Raw genomic sequence first — 14202 nt, 5'->3', positions numbered from 1 at the left:
CGTTGGTGTTTTTCAGAGCCGGGTTGCCGTGGAAACAGGTGCAGAGATTTCCCATTTCTTCATTTTCCTCTCCACACTATCATATCAGCCCCCTCCCCCTCGTCACCCCCCGCCCCCCACGACCTGCCGCATAGTGGCGACCTACTGCAGTCATTACACAATGTCACTTACAACACAACAGCAGTGAGAAAGGGGGGTGGGGGGGACTCTGGGTGTGTGTGTGGTGGTGGTGGGGGGTGCTCGACTCATTGGGCTGAACCTCTACCAGGGAAGGCGAGGAGAAAGGTGGACTATTTAGAGATTATTTTTCGATATTTGTCACATCTAAGCACACACACGACATCTGTGCACACGCCCGGAGCAGCCGGTTGCCATGGTGAGCAGCGCACACGCCTGCTTCCTGGTCTTGTTTGTGCGTGTGTGTGCGTGCATTCCAATGGGGAGGCTTTGGCAAGCGCTGGAACATTCCAGGGAAATGGCTGCTGCTCATGACCTAGAATAACACACAACATGACTGACTAGGAGGGGGAGGGGGAGGGGGATTTTTTTTTCTTTGGGGGGGGTGTAACCAAAAGATGGTGGAGGGGGGTAAGGGAGCCATAGATTTGGAGGAGGAAAGGTTACAAGGGGGGCATGGAAGGAATGAGGAAGCAAGACAGGAGGCTAGGAAGGGAAGGACGCAAGTCGGGATGAATGGAGTGAAATAACAATGACCTCTAATGACATCACCACATCAACAAGTGTGTGAGTGCGGTCGTGAGAAGACCTAAAAACCTTTTAAGTAGAAATTAATCTGGGAACAAGCGCTTCACTTAAGATACTTGTATATGAAATCAATTGTATCACTTCAAGTGCCATGACAATACTGTAATTATAATGACCATGGTGATTATGAAATTGTTCGTTCCAGAGCACCACAATTTTGCAATGAGGTTGAATAGCACTGTATTGAAAGCACGTGTAAATCAAAAGCTTTTATAAGTTTAACTAAATCAAAATTCATTTGGGAGTTCCTTTAAGGGGTGTGGCCTAGTAAGCAATGTGGGCGAGCTTCAGATACGGCCTATCTGGAGCTCGATTGCATTCAAAGTTTGGCTTGCAACACATTATATATTATATGTATATAAACCAAGGTTGGCCTTTGTGCCTTCAATGTTTTCCTGCTACTTGCTCAACCGATGAGCCTCAACTTGACGCATGCTGCCCTCTAGTGCCAGAAAAAGGACAGTTAACGTCTTCGTTAAACCTAAACTGAATTTTCGCGAGCAAACACTGGACCGGTCGCTGCTAGCCAAACATTCCAAATAAGTAGCCGACATTCATTTGTCTTCACAACAAAAGTCAAACTTGTTGTCTTTGTTTTGCTTATGTACCACAAAATGTCCATGATTATTCACATCATCAAAGGTTAAAAGAAGCATAAAATCCCTGAGAAATGTCCCTCGGACTACAGTTAAGACAGTCAAAAATGATTTCACTTTCATATTGCACACAAAGCATCGTAATAATTTTGCGAATTTATGTTAGCCCGATGATGGTGTCTTACATTATGTAGTAGCATTAAGCTAGCGGCCCTTTGTTAGACGAACGGAAATGCTTAGCTGGAAAATTTTGGCGTATAAAATACACAATGTCTGATTTGTCTTTTTTTTTTTTTAACTGGGAGTCCTTTTTGCCTTCATTTCATTCCCTAAAAGTGATGTTTTATGATAGACTCGGATTTTCACCTGTCGCAAGTGGCTCTGGAAGGTGTCTCCCGAAATAAAGAAGGGTCAGTACATTTCTTACTATGCTGCATCCTAACAATCATTAGTAATGACTGATAGTTATTGCGAGTATTTCAGTACGTTTTTTGATCGTAAAGTATAGTTGCGTATTCAGGTTGGAGGAAAAAATAAAATCACATGAAACAATAATAAAAAAGTCTCTCGAAAATATTCTCCTGAGGTCTCCAGTGTGTGATTGTGCAGATGAACAGATTTGCACGTTCACGGCAATGCTACAAGGCCGCCCGCGATGGCGGATCCTGTGAGCGCCTCAAGTTCCTTGGAGGAGGTCAGCGGTGGTTTCCTGAGAAGGCGTTGAGGTCAAAGGTGGTGTTGAGGAGGCGTTGCAACTCCGTCAGGTGGGTTTGTTTGTTTCCCGTCGCAGGGGCAGCTGCAGGATCGCGGCCGGCGTACCTGACAGAACACGGACACAAGCGAGCGGTCAGGCTAAGCGTTTCGTCTGGGTTACGGTTAAGGTCGTAGGCTCGGGGTTAGGGCTTGAATTCAGTTGGGGTTGGGATTAGGGTCAAATTTGGGATCAAAGTAAAGGGCAGGGTGGGGGTAAAGGTTCAGGTTAAGGGTTAGGTTTCCCACTCACCAAATGGGCCGGGAGTGGCCAACGGTGGTCTGGAGGCGGGGCTTGACATAGTCGTAGTAGCCCTGATTCTTGTGCTCTTCTTGACACCACACCACATCGGCCTGGGCGTAGCGCTCGGTCTCGGTCCGCACCAGGTCAAACGGAAACGGCGACAGCTGCGACGACCGGTCACGAGTTAGAACCCTGCCACGCGAATGGCCGAGGCGACGCGGTAGATGGGCCGCGGCCGTACCTGCTCCACACGGACCAGCGCCACCGTGGTGTCCAGGTCTCGCTTGTTGCGCTCGCGGTACAGGTCGTAGTAAATCTTTCCACTACAAAACACAACTCGCTTCACGCCGGTGGGTTGGGTGGACGCCGGACCCTCGTCTGGGATCACGCGCCTGAAGTGCGTCCCTGCAGGAGGGGCAGCGTAAGGGTCCCTGATCGCTTTGTGGGTTACATAGTGGCGCTAAGTGGGGAACGGCAGGTTTGAAGGATTCTGAAGACGGAGGCTGCGTTTGGAATGTTTCACTCCTTCCCATCTCCCGAATCGGGATTTCTACTGTATATATTGGACCGTTCAATTCCCCCAAAAAATGTCATCAAAAAAAAAGGTAAATTGTACCACAACTCAATCATTTCTATCATAGCAAAAAATCCAACAATGCCCCAGAAACATACATTTAATTACCACTTAGCATCGATGTTCACGACTTTTCAAGATGCAACGCGGGATAATACATTGAGGGCACTGACGGGTATAACCGGAATTTTTGCTCAGGGGTTCAAGAAAGGATCATTTCTTATACTGTGCTGTAAATTAGAACGAGACAAAGTTAGTCTATTGCGGTTAGGGAACAGGTCACTTGAGAAGAAGAGCTCTTTGACTTGTGCTCACCTGGCAGCATGAGGTCAAAACTGGAGCGAGCCTCCGGGTGGCGCAGCAGCGACTTGGGAGTGAACACGATCAGCTGTCATGAAAGGAGAAGAGGTTGGGTTTAGGACTGGGGTCGGCCTTTGAGTTGAGGGGATGATGAATCCGGGGTTACGTTCGGGGTTCGGCTTAGGGCAAGGCGGTCGGCTAGCTTTAGGGTGGGAAGCTTCCGGGTCAGCTTCAGGGGGTTACAGTTCAGGATCAGGCTTCGGGTTGGGGTTTGGGTTCAGGGTTCATTTTAGGGTTCGGGATTATGGTCCAGGGTTTGGCACAGGGTTCGGGGGTTCCCGTTTTGGGTTCGAGACAGAGTGAAGTAACGCAGCCACTGACCGGCTTCCTGAAGGGCAACAGGATCTGCCGGCGGAGAACGTGGAAATAGTTGGCGGGAGTGGAGCAGTTGACCACCATCCAGTTGCACTCGTACAGCTGCCGAACGGAAAAGTCATCGCGCTGCTGCTTCTGGGAAGTCCGGCGAAATGAAAAATGAGGCTTACTCAAGTCAACGAGGCGGCGCGGCCACAAAGAGGCGCAGACGCAGACCCACCGGAAACACGTCCGGGTCGTCGTTGCACATCCGGAGAAATCTTTCGGGGCGGGCTGACGAGTGCTCGGGACCCTGAGCCGCCGGCAGTAGCGGTCAGGCAGAAGCATTTGTGAAGCCGGCCCCCGTTTATTGCAGGGGATGCGTACCGGAAGCAGCCACGAGAGGTGAAAATGCAAACAAAAGGACCTATGAACATGTATACGCACACCTTTTTCTGGTCTTGAACCAAAAGGCACGAGGCGCTACTCGATTGAAGCCGCGCAACTCGAAATGCGGGCCGTAGTGTATAATGCGAAAAGCGGTGAAAAATGATGCCTTCAAAATAGATGTCGATAGTGGGGGCGCCAACTATGAAGCGCAATATCCAAGGGGGTTGCGGTTCCTTGCACACAAGCCGTGAGTTGGAACGTACCATTCCCTCCATGCCGTGGGGGAGCAGCAAGACGATGCCATTCTGCCGGACCCACTTGGCCTGACCTGAGCTGATGAACTGGTCGATGATGCACTGAGCCGTGTTGTGGAAGTCTCCAAACTGGGCTTCCCACAGAATCAGCGCGTTGGGGTTGGCCATGGCAAAGCCTAATTCGAAACCTGACCACATGCGGGAGGAGAACAGGCACGCGTAGGAGGTTCAGGTCGACGACATTTTGGAGGCGTTCAGGCTCTGTTGTTTGTGCTTAGTGGTTCGAGTTAGGGCTTAGGGTTTATGCTGGTGCTTCAGAGTTCAGGTTAGTAGTTAGTGGTTAAGGTTGGGATTAAGTTCAGCTTTAGGGTCGGGCGCTCTGGGGGCGTTTGTGGATAGTGATCCGAGTTAGGGATAAGGTTCGGGTCGGGTGTTTGGAATGTTTGCGCCCTCCTCACCCAGGACGCCGTATTCCGACAGCGAGCTGTTGCAGACGGTGTATGCGGCCTGGTCGCTGGAGATGTGGTTCATGGGGATGCAAATCTTCTTGTCCACGTTTTGGTCATGAAGAACGTGATGCCGGTGGCTGGGATGCAAAGGCAACGCGCAAGTTAGATGGTGACGGCGGCAACATCCGTGCAGCTTTTGGAGTGTCACCCACCTGAAGGTTCCCCTCTCCACGTCCTGACCGCTGAGGCGAACGTGGACGCCTTGTTTGAGCAGAGAGCCCAAGGCCATGTATTCACCCAGCGACCAGTCGCACACGCGCCGCTCCACCATATCCGCTCGGCCCCTCAGGATGCGGCTCAGACCTGGAACGCCGCCGCAGAACTCAAGTGTGAAACGCCGGCAGACTTGAACCTGATACACCGCACGGGCCACGGCTAAAACGCGACGAGACCCGGACCGGAAACATGTCAAAACTCGAACCTGAAACTCAACCTCTCACACTCGAAACACGTCCGGTCTCTGAGCTGACGCGAGACTCAAAGCTGACCACTTCAACTTGGAACACGTCGTCAAGACTCGACGCTAAAACACAATTGCACTCGGACCCGAAAGACGAGAGGGCGATGTGAAACGCGGCGAGACTCCCGAACTCAAATGCGACAGGACTCCGACCTGAAACGGGTAGGAATCAAACACAACAGAATCCTATCTGAAATGCAAAAAGCGCCACCGTGGTGTCCAGGTCACAGCTGAAAGCGACTTGAAAGCCGATCAGAGCAGTGGAGAAGGCGGAAGGCAAGCACCTGGGTGGATAGCGAAGTCCTCCGCGGGCACCGAGGCGGCCGCCCGTCCGATGTGGCCCAGCTCGTCCTCAGTGAGGCCGGTGGGCCGGCAGCTCATCGCTTTGGGACGGCCGTCCGCAGTGAAGAAACCTAGCAAGACATTGAAAGCGTTTCCACGAGCGCGGTCAAGTGGCCTGCTGCCGTCAAGACGCAAGTTACAGACGAAATACATCGGAATCGAAGAAGCGGAAGCTCCCTCTGCCGGCTGTCGAAAGGTGCCAGTCAGATATTAGCCGTAGAGTAGAGTGGCGCCTCCAGAGAACAGCGCCCCCAACTTCCAAGTTGGGAGGGGAAAGTCAACGATAACAACAGTCACCTCCTCAATGCGGGTGTGAGAAAGGTCGGCGACTGCAGTGTTGGTCTCACCGGGCCAGGGCGAGTCCAGCCAGTGTTTGATGTGCAGGATCTTCTCATCTTTGGAGCGAGCGTACGCTTTCTCGCACATGTTGTCGTACTTGGCCACTTCCTCCTGAGACACAAAATGGAGCCGCTGCCATTCGATTGGTTGCGTTGAGAAGACGAGAAGTCAGGTCGGAGGCAAAGGCGGGGACTGTTTTGAGACGGTTACGAGCCACGTGAGTGTGGATGTGTGCGTTCAGCTACCCAACACAAGTCCAGATTTTTCAAGTGCCAAGTGGCTAGCGTGTATGGTGTGATTGCGCAAGGTCGCATGACTGCACTTGTGACGGGCGGCCTCGACTCGACTCGACTCGCTCGATTTTTGCCACGGCCGTAGGCAGAAGGCATGTGTACCTCGTACTCCTGCGCCGTCACCACTCCGTCTGCGATGAGCTTCTGCGCAAACTTGTGCAGGACGCCCTTCTGCTTCTTGATCCGCTTGTACATCAGCGGTTGCGTGAACATGGGCTCGTCCATCTCGTTGTGGCCGTTTCGTCGGTAGCAAACCTGAACGCAGGCTTCGCTTGGCAAACGGGTTTTGGAGACCGCAGCCATCCGGGGGGCGCCGGTCACCTACCAGGTCCACCACCACGTCTTTGCGGAAGGTGTTCCTCCATTCGGCCGCCACGTTGCACACGTACGTGACGGCCTCGGGGTCGTCGGCGTTGACGTGGAAGATGGGCGCGTTGACCACGCGAGCCACGTCGGTGGGATACGCCGACGAACGAGCCATTCGGGGATCGGTGGTGAAGCCGATCTGCGCCGCGACACGCTAGTCAGCTGAAGCCAGATCTGGCCCCGCGGGTCATTTCACATTGCACCTGCCATCACTTGACCTTGACTTTTTTCAAAACGAGTTCATCTTGATAAGTAAGCAAGAGGAACTATGGTTCACAGACAATTTGGTTCAGGAATACAAAATTGGAAGAAATATTGCCTCTGTTTACGCAGTCCGACCAAAGTCTCACTTAAAGTGTCGGCCTTAAATCTGAAGCAAGTTTCACCCCACTGAGCTAAAGGCTCCCTGAGGCTCTCAGTGAAGCGAAATGTTGGAGGTGAAGTGCGAATCTGGCACCTGGTTGTTGACCACCACGTGCACGGTGCCGTGCGTGGTGTACGACGGCAGGTCCGACAGGTGGAAGGTCTCATAGACAATGCCCTGACCGGCAAATGCAGCGTCGCCATGAATAAGGATGGACATCGCCTAAGGAAAGGTAAGAAAAATGCCTTAGCGGACGGCGGCCATCACGCGCATAGGATGGCACCTGCCTTCTTGCCCTCCGTGTCGCCGCTGTAGAACTGCTCGGCTTTGGTCTTGCCCTGGACCACGGGGTCCACCGCCTCCAGGTGGGACGGGTTGGCCATGAGCGACAACGTGACCAGCTTTCCGCTGATGCGGTTTGTCCTCCTGTGGAACATTCCCAGGTGGTATTTGACGTCACCGGAACCCTGAGAGCAACGTGAGAGGTCAACGTGAGTCGGCGCCAGCGTCCGCGAGGACACGCTGACAAAAGGCTTTGGTCCCAGACCTCATCTGCCGACTCCAGTTTGGGATCAAACTGGCAGAAGATCTGGTCCAGTTCTTTGCGGATGACGTTGGCAAGAACATTGAGCCTCCCTCTGGACAAAATCACAAGCATCAAAGACCTCGCCGAGAACCGACGAAGAGCTTTGGCTTCTTTCGGAACCTGTGCGGCATTCCCATGATGACGCTCTCCACGCCGCTCGCGCTCGACTTGTCAATGATGGTCTTGAGGGCCGGGATGAGCGACTCGCATCCTTCCAAGCCAAAACGTTTCTCGGACGACCACTTCCTCTGGAGGAACTCCTCAAACCTGTCAAGGGATACAGACGCTGCGTCCATCCCGCCTTTGCGTGGCGCTCCCGCCAGCATCTCATCGTTCTCATCAGCGCACCTGGTGGATTGGATCGTCCGCGTCAGCATGAGCCGCTTCTCTTCTGCGCTAAATTGCAGGATTCCCGGGGTCTCGAACTTCTGTCGGATCCACTGGCACTGCTGCACGTCATTGATGAACATGAACTCCACGCCGATGTGCCGGCAGTACGCCTCCTACACATCGGGAAGGTTGTTCTGCAGGGCATGTTACGGCGCAGCAACTTAGGGCTCGTGTTTTACCTCGAGGCGACGAACGATCTCCCTGAGTGGTAACGTATCATGGCTGCCGCCGATGAAAGTGGTTTTGGGAAGGCGGAACATCTTGTCCAAGTCGGAATGATCCAGACCACAAGAACCTGTTGGCGAGAGGCGCGGTCATTACAGGCAAAGCCGCTCCGGGAAGATGAATGAAGACAGCAACTATTTTCAGATCACCGGGGACATCGGTCAAAGGCGGGAAGCCGTCTCCAGCCACTTCCTCCCCTTCCGCCATCGAGACCGAGGCGTACCCAGGCCAGCCCACGTGTTCTCGTTCCTCTCTGACATGGCCAAAACACCTAACCGCGGAGGCGGCAGTGGGACATTAATGTGGAGGGGCAGTGACTCGACTCCAAGTCCCTCCTGGGACCTCAAAGTTTTCAGACTTGTAGATTGTACTTAGTCTTTCTTGGTAGGACTGTAACTTGACGTTTTAGCTGTGGCCTATCTTGGACAGGTCTCTCTTGGAAAAGAGGCTCTTAATCTCAATGGGACCAACCTGGTCACTGCCCAACACTTGTGCATTGCGGGGAGAGGGAACAGAGATCAACCGCTCGCTCTCTTTCCCGTATTCGTGAACTCTTCAACCCCTCCAGCCTGAGCACGATGGCCGAGCTCTCCGTCTGATTTCGAAGTGAGAGGCCAGACTACCTGAGAAAGAATATCCAACTTTTGCCCATTTGTAGCCGTCCTTTCAGTCACTGCCCACATCTCACGACCATACACGAGGGACTGAACGGAGATCAACTGTTTGATCTCCAGATACTTCAATAGCCTCCACAGGTGGCAGAACTCCCAAATGGACCGCCCCCACTTTTTCGGCGTTCTGCACCCACGGCCTCAGAGTTGTAAACTGTTAGGGTGGGATATGTTAAGTCGGGTCACAATATTAGGAACCGTACGAAGCAGTGTCACTTCTGTTTGTCTGCCTTCTTGCTGGAAGCCACCCAGTGCTTATCACAATGTTGCATGTGCACCTCAGATAAGAAACTTGTACTGCCAGCAGGATGGGGCGGGGGGGCGGTTTTAGTACAATATGGGCGCTTCAACTCTTGTTATTTAAAACAACGTTAGACTTTAACCCCCACTCCCCCGCCCATCATCACAGAAGCAATGGAATTGCGTTACAGTACACCCAAGGAGACGCTGATAAGCAACCTTTGAGCCCGATGCTGACGAAGCATCGTGGGGTACACCTCTCACGCTTGCACTCACACTCGTAACTAACAGGAAAAGTTACGACTGAATCATAACAAAGATAAATGAGACCGTATAGCCGAGATGGGACTTAGTCATGTACTGTGCCTGCAAGTCATAAGTCTAAAGTCTTACTTTCAAGTTCCAAACTCGTCCCCAGTTTCTGTCGCAAAAGCCAAAAGTCCCCATTAAATTACAAGCAAGTTGAGTCAAGACGTTTTTTTTCAAGGGTCTCACACTGAAACACTTGACACTTGACCTGTAAGGTCATGTAGTTCAAATGTAAGACGTGTCGAGTCTTTCCGAAGTTTTTGCCAACCAAGTCCCACGTCTGAAAAGTAATAACTTGGGTCTGACTCGAGTCAAGACGTGACCAGTCTGGTGGCTAGCATGCTAATGACTTTAAACATGGCGACCCTTTTATAGTGTACTTTTTTAAAACCGGTGTAGAATGTCAACTGTTAGCTATCTCCCCATGGGACACCGTGGAAACATTCCGTGCTAATCGCATTATTGTGCCGTCGTTATTGTTAGCGTAGCGAAGGGGGCCCCGCCTTTAGCGCCGCTAAATGCGTCTATAGGGATGCACAATTTGCCACCACACTGGGACGAGTGATGAAGTCACACATCCAAAAATGTAACAATTACATTTACAGTAGATTAGCTCAACTGGCTAGCTTCTGGCTAACATTGGCTGCCTTGCTCTTATACTAACTGACTGCAAACTGGCACTGATTAGCTACATTAGTAGGCCAGCTAGTAGGAAAGCGAATGAGTGAGTAATGAGGTCACTGAACCGCGAATAGCTGTTTATAGCTCATTAGCAGGCACGGCAACGTTTGGTTAGCGGGCTAGCATCGGATAAAGGAGGAAACGGGTGGAGGATGTAAATCGCAACATGATGTGCGGTAGCACAATGAAAAGTGGACCAATACAAATTCAATTCAATTCAACGGCACAAAAGAAGAAACTGATGGATGGATAAAAATACAATTAGAAAACAAAACGTGATAGCAGGACGAAGAATGGAGGGTTGAAATACAAATGAAAAAAGACCAAAAAAGGGTTCCTCACCCACTTTCTGGGAGCCGATGCTACACGGGGCATCGTCCAGGTCCACGCAGTTGATTTCCAGAGGGTCCAACTTGGCGATGTGATGTCCTCGCACCTGCACCAACAACAAGGTCACTTGGCCACTTCAAAGTCACTGTCCAAGCTATCCCTAAATACACCCATGAGATACAGGTATGAACAAGAACTGGGACACAGTGTACCTGGTAGGTGCGTATGAGCGTGTGGACCGCCAGATGGTCTCCCACAAGCTTCTCCACGTCGGGCTCGGCGCTCAGCGGAAGCGTCTCCCCAAGAGGCGGCGGCGGCGGCGGCGGCGGCGGCGGCGGCGGGCTTTGGTGGCTGGCGTGCGCGTGACGGAAAACAACATCCCATGACTGCACGGAGACAAAGGGCAGCCTTTCACACATTTTGATCAAATGCTCTCATTGATCACCTATTGATATGCTCCACAGGTGTGACACCAGACCAAAAATCCATCCACCCATCCATCTTTCCATTTTTCGAGCGCACTTGGCCGCTTTAGAGCGCCTCGTTGCGACGCAGAAAAGCCCCACGATGACTCAGAGGGATACATACCAGCCACCCGCACACCTGTCAAGTTGTACACTTTCGGCGTCATTTGTACTGGTGGAAAGACTTTTTCAAACATGTATGCCGTACCGCGCTGATTTCCGTTCACGTGACAGCGGCCGTTCGAAAATAATGTGATATATCGTCGCTGTCATGTGAAAAACACTTATCTCCATTTTTTTTCATTTTCTTATTTTTACATGAATCATGTTTCCGCGTTACCGGCATCGCATTAAGGTGAAAAATCAAAAAGTTTCCAAAATTGGAGATAAGTCTTTTTCACAGCACAGCGACGATATGTAAGATTATATACAGATATGTAAAGGCAAATTACAATCCCACAGCATTTGAGAGGGGAGAAAACGCTTCGGTTGTCACAATGTTTAAGCCTCAATTGATAGACTTGCCAATTTTTTTCAAATGCTCAAACTTGGGTCGTTCACAACTCTTTTCTATTGTGTGTCAAATTTACATTAGACATTTTCACTTTACAAAGACCCTGCTAGCTTGATGTTTTCCATAAGAGACTTTTTTTATTTTTTTTTATTGTCTGACAACCGCCCCAACAGGACAAGGCAGAGGTTGCTCTTATCAGTTTCAAAGGACTGATGTTTACAAGGCTTCCATTCACGATTGTCTACTGAGGGGGGGAAAAAAAAACACTGCATGGCTTGACCCACAACGGATTTTAATTTCTACAATTTCTTCCCTGACCATCAAAATGTACACACAAAAGATGAAAAAACCCCACAAAAAAATGTGTTCTTCTGGCATGGTGCATTTGAAACTAAAAGCCTTGATGTGCTGACAGAGATTTGATGATGACCTTCTCCATTTTAATAACATTTTGTTGTGGACTCGCTTTTATAGTCTCCGCAGTCTTCCGCATCACTGAAGGCTCTTTCGGCCAGTCAGTGGTCAAACAGGAAGTGCGGCATGTCGATGGGCCGCATGATAAAAATTCACAAAAGCCAGCTAGCGTGACGCTGAACATCAACACCGGGCAGAAAATGACATCACAACTGCTCACCAGGACCAATCACGGCTCAGATTCAGAAAACAGGTCAGCCGCGATTGGTCGTTGTGAGCAGTTGTGATGTCATTTTCAGTCAACAGAAGTGACAAAATGGCCGCCCTCAGAGATGGCTAAAAACGAGTGGATTCACACTTATTCCGCAAGCGCAATATTCATCAGAATGCTCTGTTTCAACTAATGGGCCTGCTGGGAACATATTCTTGAAAAAAATATGTTTGGGTTGACTTCTGATTTAAGGTAGAGTTGGTTGGGTAAGTCCCCACCAAGGGCGACCAAGTTTGTGTACCTTGTGAACGCTGGCGGGCTCCCGCAGCCACGCCAGGTACATTTCCTCCACGTAGTTTCCATTGGTGCCGTTGACAAAGGTTTGTGCTGGCGCGGCCGCCGACTTTGTCCTGCATCCTCTCTGGCCCGGGGCCGCCGTCAGGGGTCGCAGCCTGGCTGCCGCCGAGCTCATCAAGCGATGCATCCTGGCTCCTCCACGTTTGGACCAAGAAGGAGGCGTCAACCGGCGACCACTCGCCGGTGCTGCGTGCCACAAACACAAAGGCGTCCATTTTTGTAGACGTCGCATGCGGTAATGCTGGCGTCTCCTGATTTTCATGTAGACGCAAGCCTCGCCGCACCTGTTTGGGAACTTGGCAGCGCGTACACGACACAACAACAAAGCACCGCTTTTGCAGTGACCGTAGATCACTACTTGTAAATATTTAGACATACTGTACATTTCAAAATCAATTACGTGAATGGTCTTTCCTGACTCCGCCCTCTGCATGACGTCACGCCAGCCATCGCGATCGCGATCCCTCATGGGTCACAAATGAATACATGTAGTTTTGACGCCCTTTTCAACAAAGGCCGGCGGCGCCCCGCGTCACGTGACGTTGACGGGCCCCACGTCCGAAAAAAGGACTCTGCGCCTTTAAATGTCTACCTGCGTGCGCGCGGGAAGACGAATGAACTTTTTGAACTTTTCAAAGTTGCCCAAGCCCCGAGTAAAACATTAATTTAACGACACTTACACATACTGACAACAAACAGAACGTCCTTACACTTAAAAGGCGTTCAAACGTGAGCGGTTCGCTCCGCGCACGCAAAATACGTCAACGTAGCATTTTCACAATAAGCTAACTGATCGAGGAGGGAAATAAAGGCGAAATGTAAAGACGTCCACTGACTTACCTGCGTGTGTTTTGCGTGAGTCCCGTCGCGTCTGCTGCGTGAGTGAGCGTGCGCGCTCCCCGCAAGGGCGCCACCTCACGCCGGGGGTGACGTCACCATGCGTTGGTTGAATTGTTCGCGAGCGGACGACTAAAAAAAAAAAAGAAAAGAAAAGCGGACTACGAACAACAAGACGATGAGAAATGTATCATCTGTGGGAGTGAGTCAGAGACAGTTCCACATTTTTTGCTATCACTAACAGACCTTGAATGAAAGAAGTTTATTGTGCCTTATATTGTTCTGCTGTATTTTTTGATGTGTTTTTTCCTAATAAAATAATACACCTTGTAAAATGCTCAGGTTTATACGATTTTCAAGTCTATTTTGTCTGACAATAATTCTTTGCACGCAATCAAACATTTTTTGTTCTTTGCCCCACTTTTTGTTTGCATTTGTCTCACTTTTAGATCTCTACCTTAAATATCAATTGTTCACATAAAGTTTGGCTTCTTGCTGTGAGCTGCTGGAATGCGAAAAGCCACTTCGAGTATTTCCCCTTGGATGCTTGCTGTTCTTTCTTAATGCTGATGTTGTTAGCTGTCATGCTAATGAAGTCATTGTGACGGTGATGGTGGTGATGATAATCGGCTTCAGCTATGAACCACAACCGGCATTTTGTTTAAATAGTAACCGGTTGTGGCATACTTAAGTGTGGTACGTGTCCCCCACACACATAAAAAGAGACCATACCTGATGTTTTTGTGACACTTGGCACCCGGCGAATCTTCTCCGGTGGTCTGTCGCAAGGCAGGCACATTCGCACAAAGTTCAAATGCACGTGTTGCGCCGTGCAAGACACTTTTCAGTGCTACGGGGCCTTGTTAACATTTAGAAAAGGGAACCAAAATGGATCAAATAACCAGCCTGTGAAACAACAGCTCCTCTGACAAATGGCTACTTGCGACTTCCGGCGACTTACAGGAATCGTTTCTTCATGACAGCCCTCAGTAAAGTGGATAATAACATATTTGTGGGGGAGAAAAAAAAACCCAGTTGGTAATAATTTGATACAAGATGGCTTGAATATCTTC

The 14202-nt window shown here is 50.5% G+C and overlaps 1 protein-coding gene across 4 annotated transcripts; it reads right to left on the bottom strand.

Annotated features, from left to right (window-relative positions):
- Nucleotides 1-928: 928 nt before the first annotated feature.
- ogdhb (oxoglutarate dehydrogenase b) lies at nucleotides 929-14159 on the bottom strand. Of its 4 annotated transcripts, XM_086053559.1 has the most exons (24): nucleotides 13862-14156; nucleotides 13133-13261; nucleotides 12237-12478; nucleotides 10545-10718; nucleotides 10345-10438; nucleotides 8056-8171; nucleotides 7835-7989; nucleotides 7607-7753; nucleotides 7448-7538; nucleotides 7188-7367; nucleotides 6994-7122; nucleotides 6496-6675; nucleotides 6273-6425; nucleotides 5886-5988; nucleotides 5481-5609; nucleotides 4889-5039; nucleotides 4686-4813; nucleotides 4237-4415; nucleotides 3825-3896; nucleotides 3611-3739; nucleotides 3245-3317; nucleotides 2597-2760; nucleotides 2365-2519; nucleotides 929-2180 (listed from the first exon to the last, which is right to left on the bottom strand). In XM_086053559.1, exons 1-24 carry the CDS (start codon nucleotides 13926-13928, stop codon nucleotides 2057-2059), a joined length of 3264 nt encoding a protein of 1087 aa, XP_085909685.1. In that variant the 5' UTR covers nucleotides 13929-14156; the 3' UTR covers nucleotides 929-2056. The 4 variants fall into 4 exon arrangements, with proteins under 4 accessions (XP_085909685.1, XP_085909684.1, XP_085909686.1 ...); XM_086053558.1 differs by having other exon boundaries at nucleotides 7607-7989; nucleotides 13862-14159; XM_086053560.1 differs by lacking the exons at nucleotides 13133-13261; nucleotides 13862-14156 and adding an exon at nucleotides 12693-13095 and having other exon boundaries at nucleotides 7607-7989.
- Nucleotides 14160-14202: the final 43 nt, after the last annotated feature.

The sequence above is a fragment of the Filicampus tigris genome, chromosome 15 (assembly GCF_054856515.1).
Source record: "Filicampus tigris isolate MCC_2025a chromosome 15, RoL_Ftig_1.0, whole genome shotgun sequence".
NCBI classification, from domain to species: Eukaryota; Metazoa; Chordata; class Actinopteri; order Syngnathiformes; family Syngnathidae; genus Filicampus; species Filicampus tigris.
The sequence above is the reverse complement of the archived record's forward strand: the minus strand, read 5'-3'. Positions and strand labels throughout refer to the sequence as shown.

Excerpts from the sequence above, each read along its gene's own strand:
- ogdhb (XM_086053558.1), bottom strand. The coding sequence starts at position 13,928 with ATGTGCCTGCCTTGCGACAGACCACCGGAGAAGATTCGCCGGGTGCCA. Across the intron at positions 7,990-8,055 it reads AGATCGTTCGTCGCCTCGAG|GAGGCGTACTGCCGGCACAT; the intron begins GTAAAACACGAG and ends CCCGATGTGTAG. Across the intron at positions 3,740-3,824 it reads ACGACCCGGACGTGTTTCCG|AAGCAGCAGCGCGATGACTT; the intron begins GTGGGTCTGCGT and ends CGGACTTCCCAG.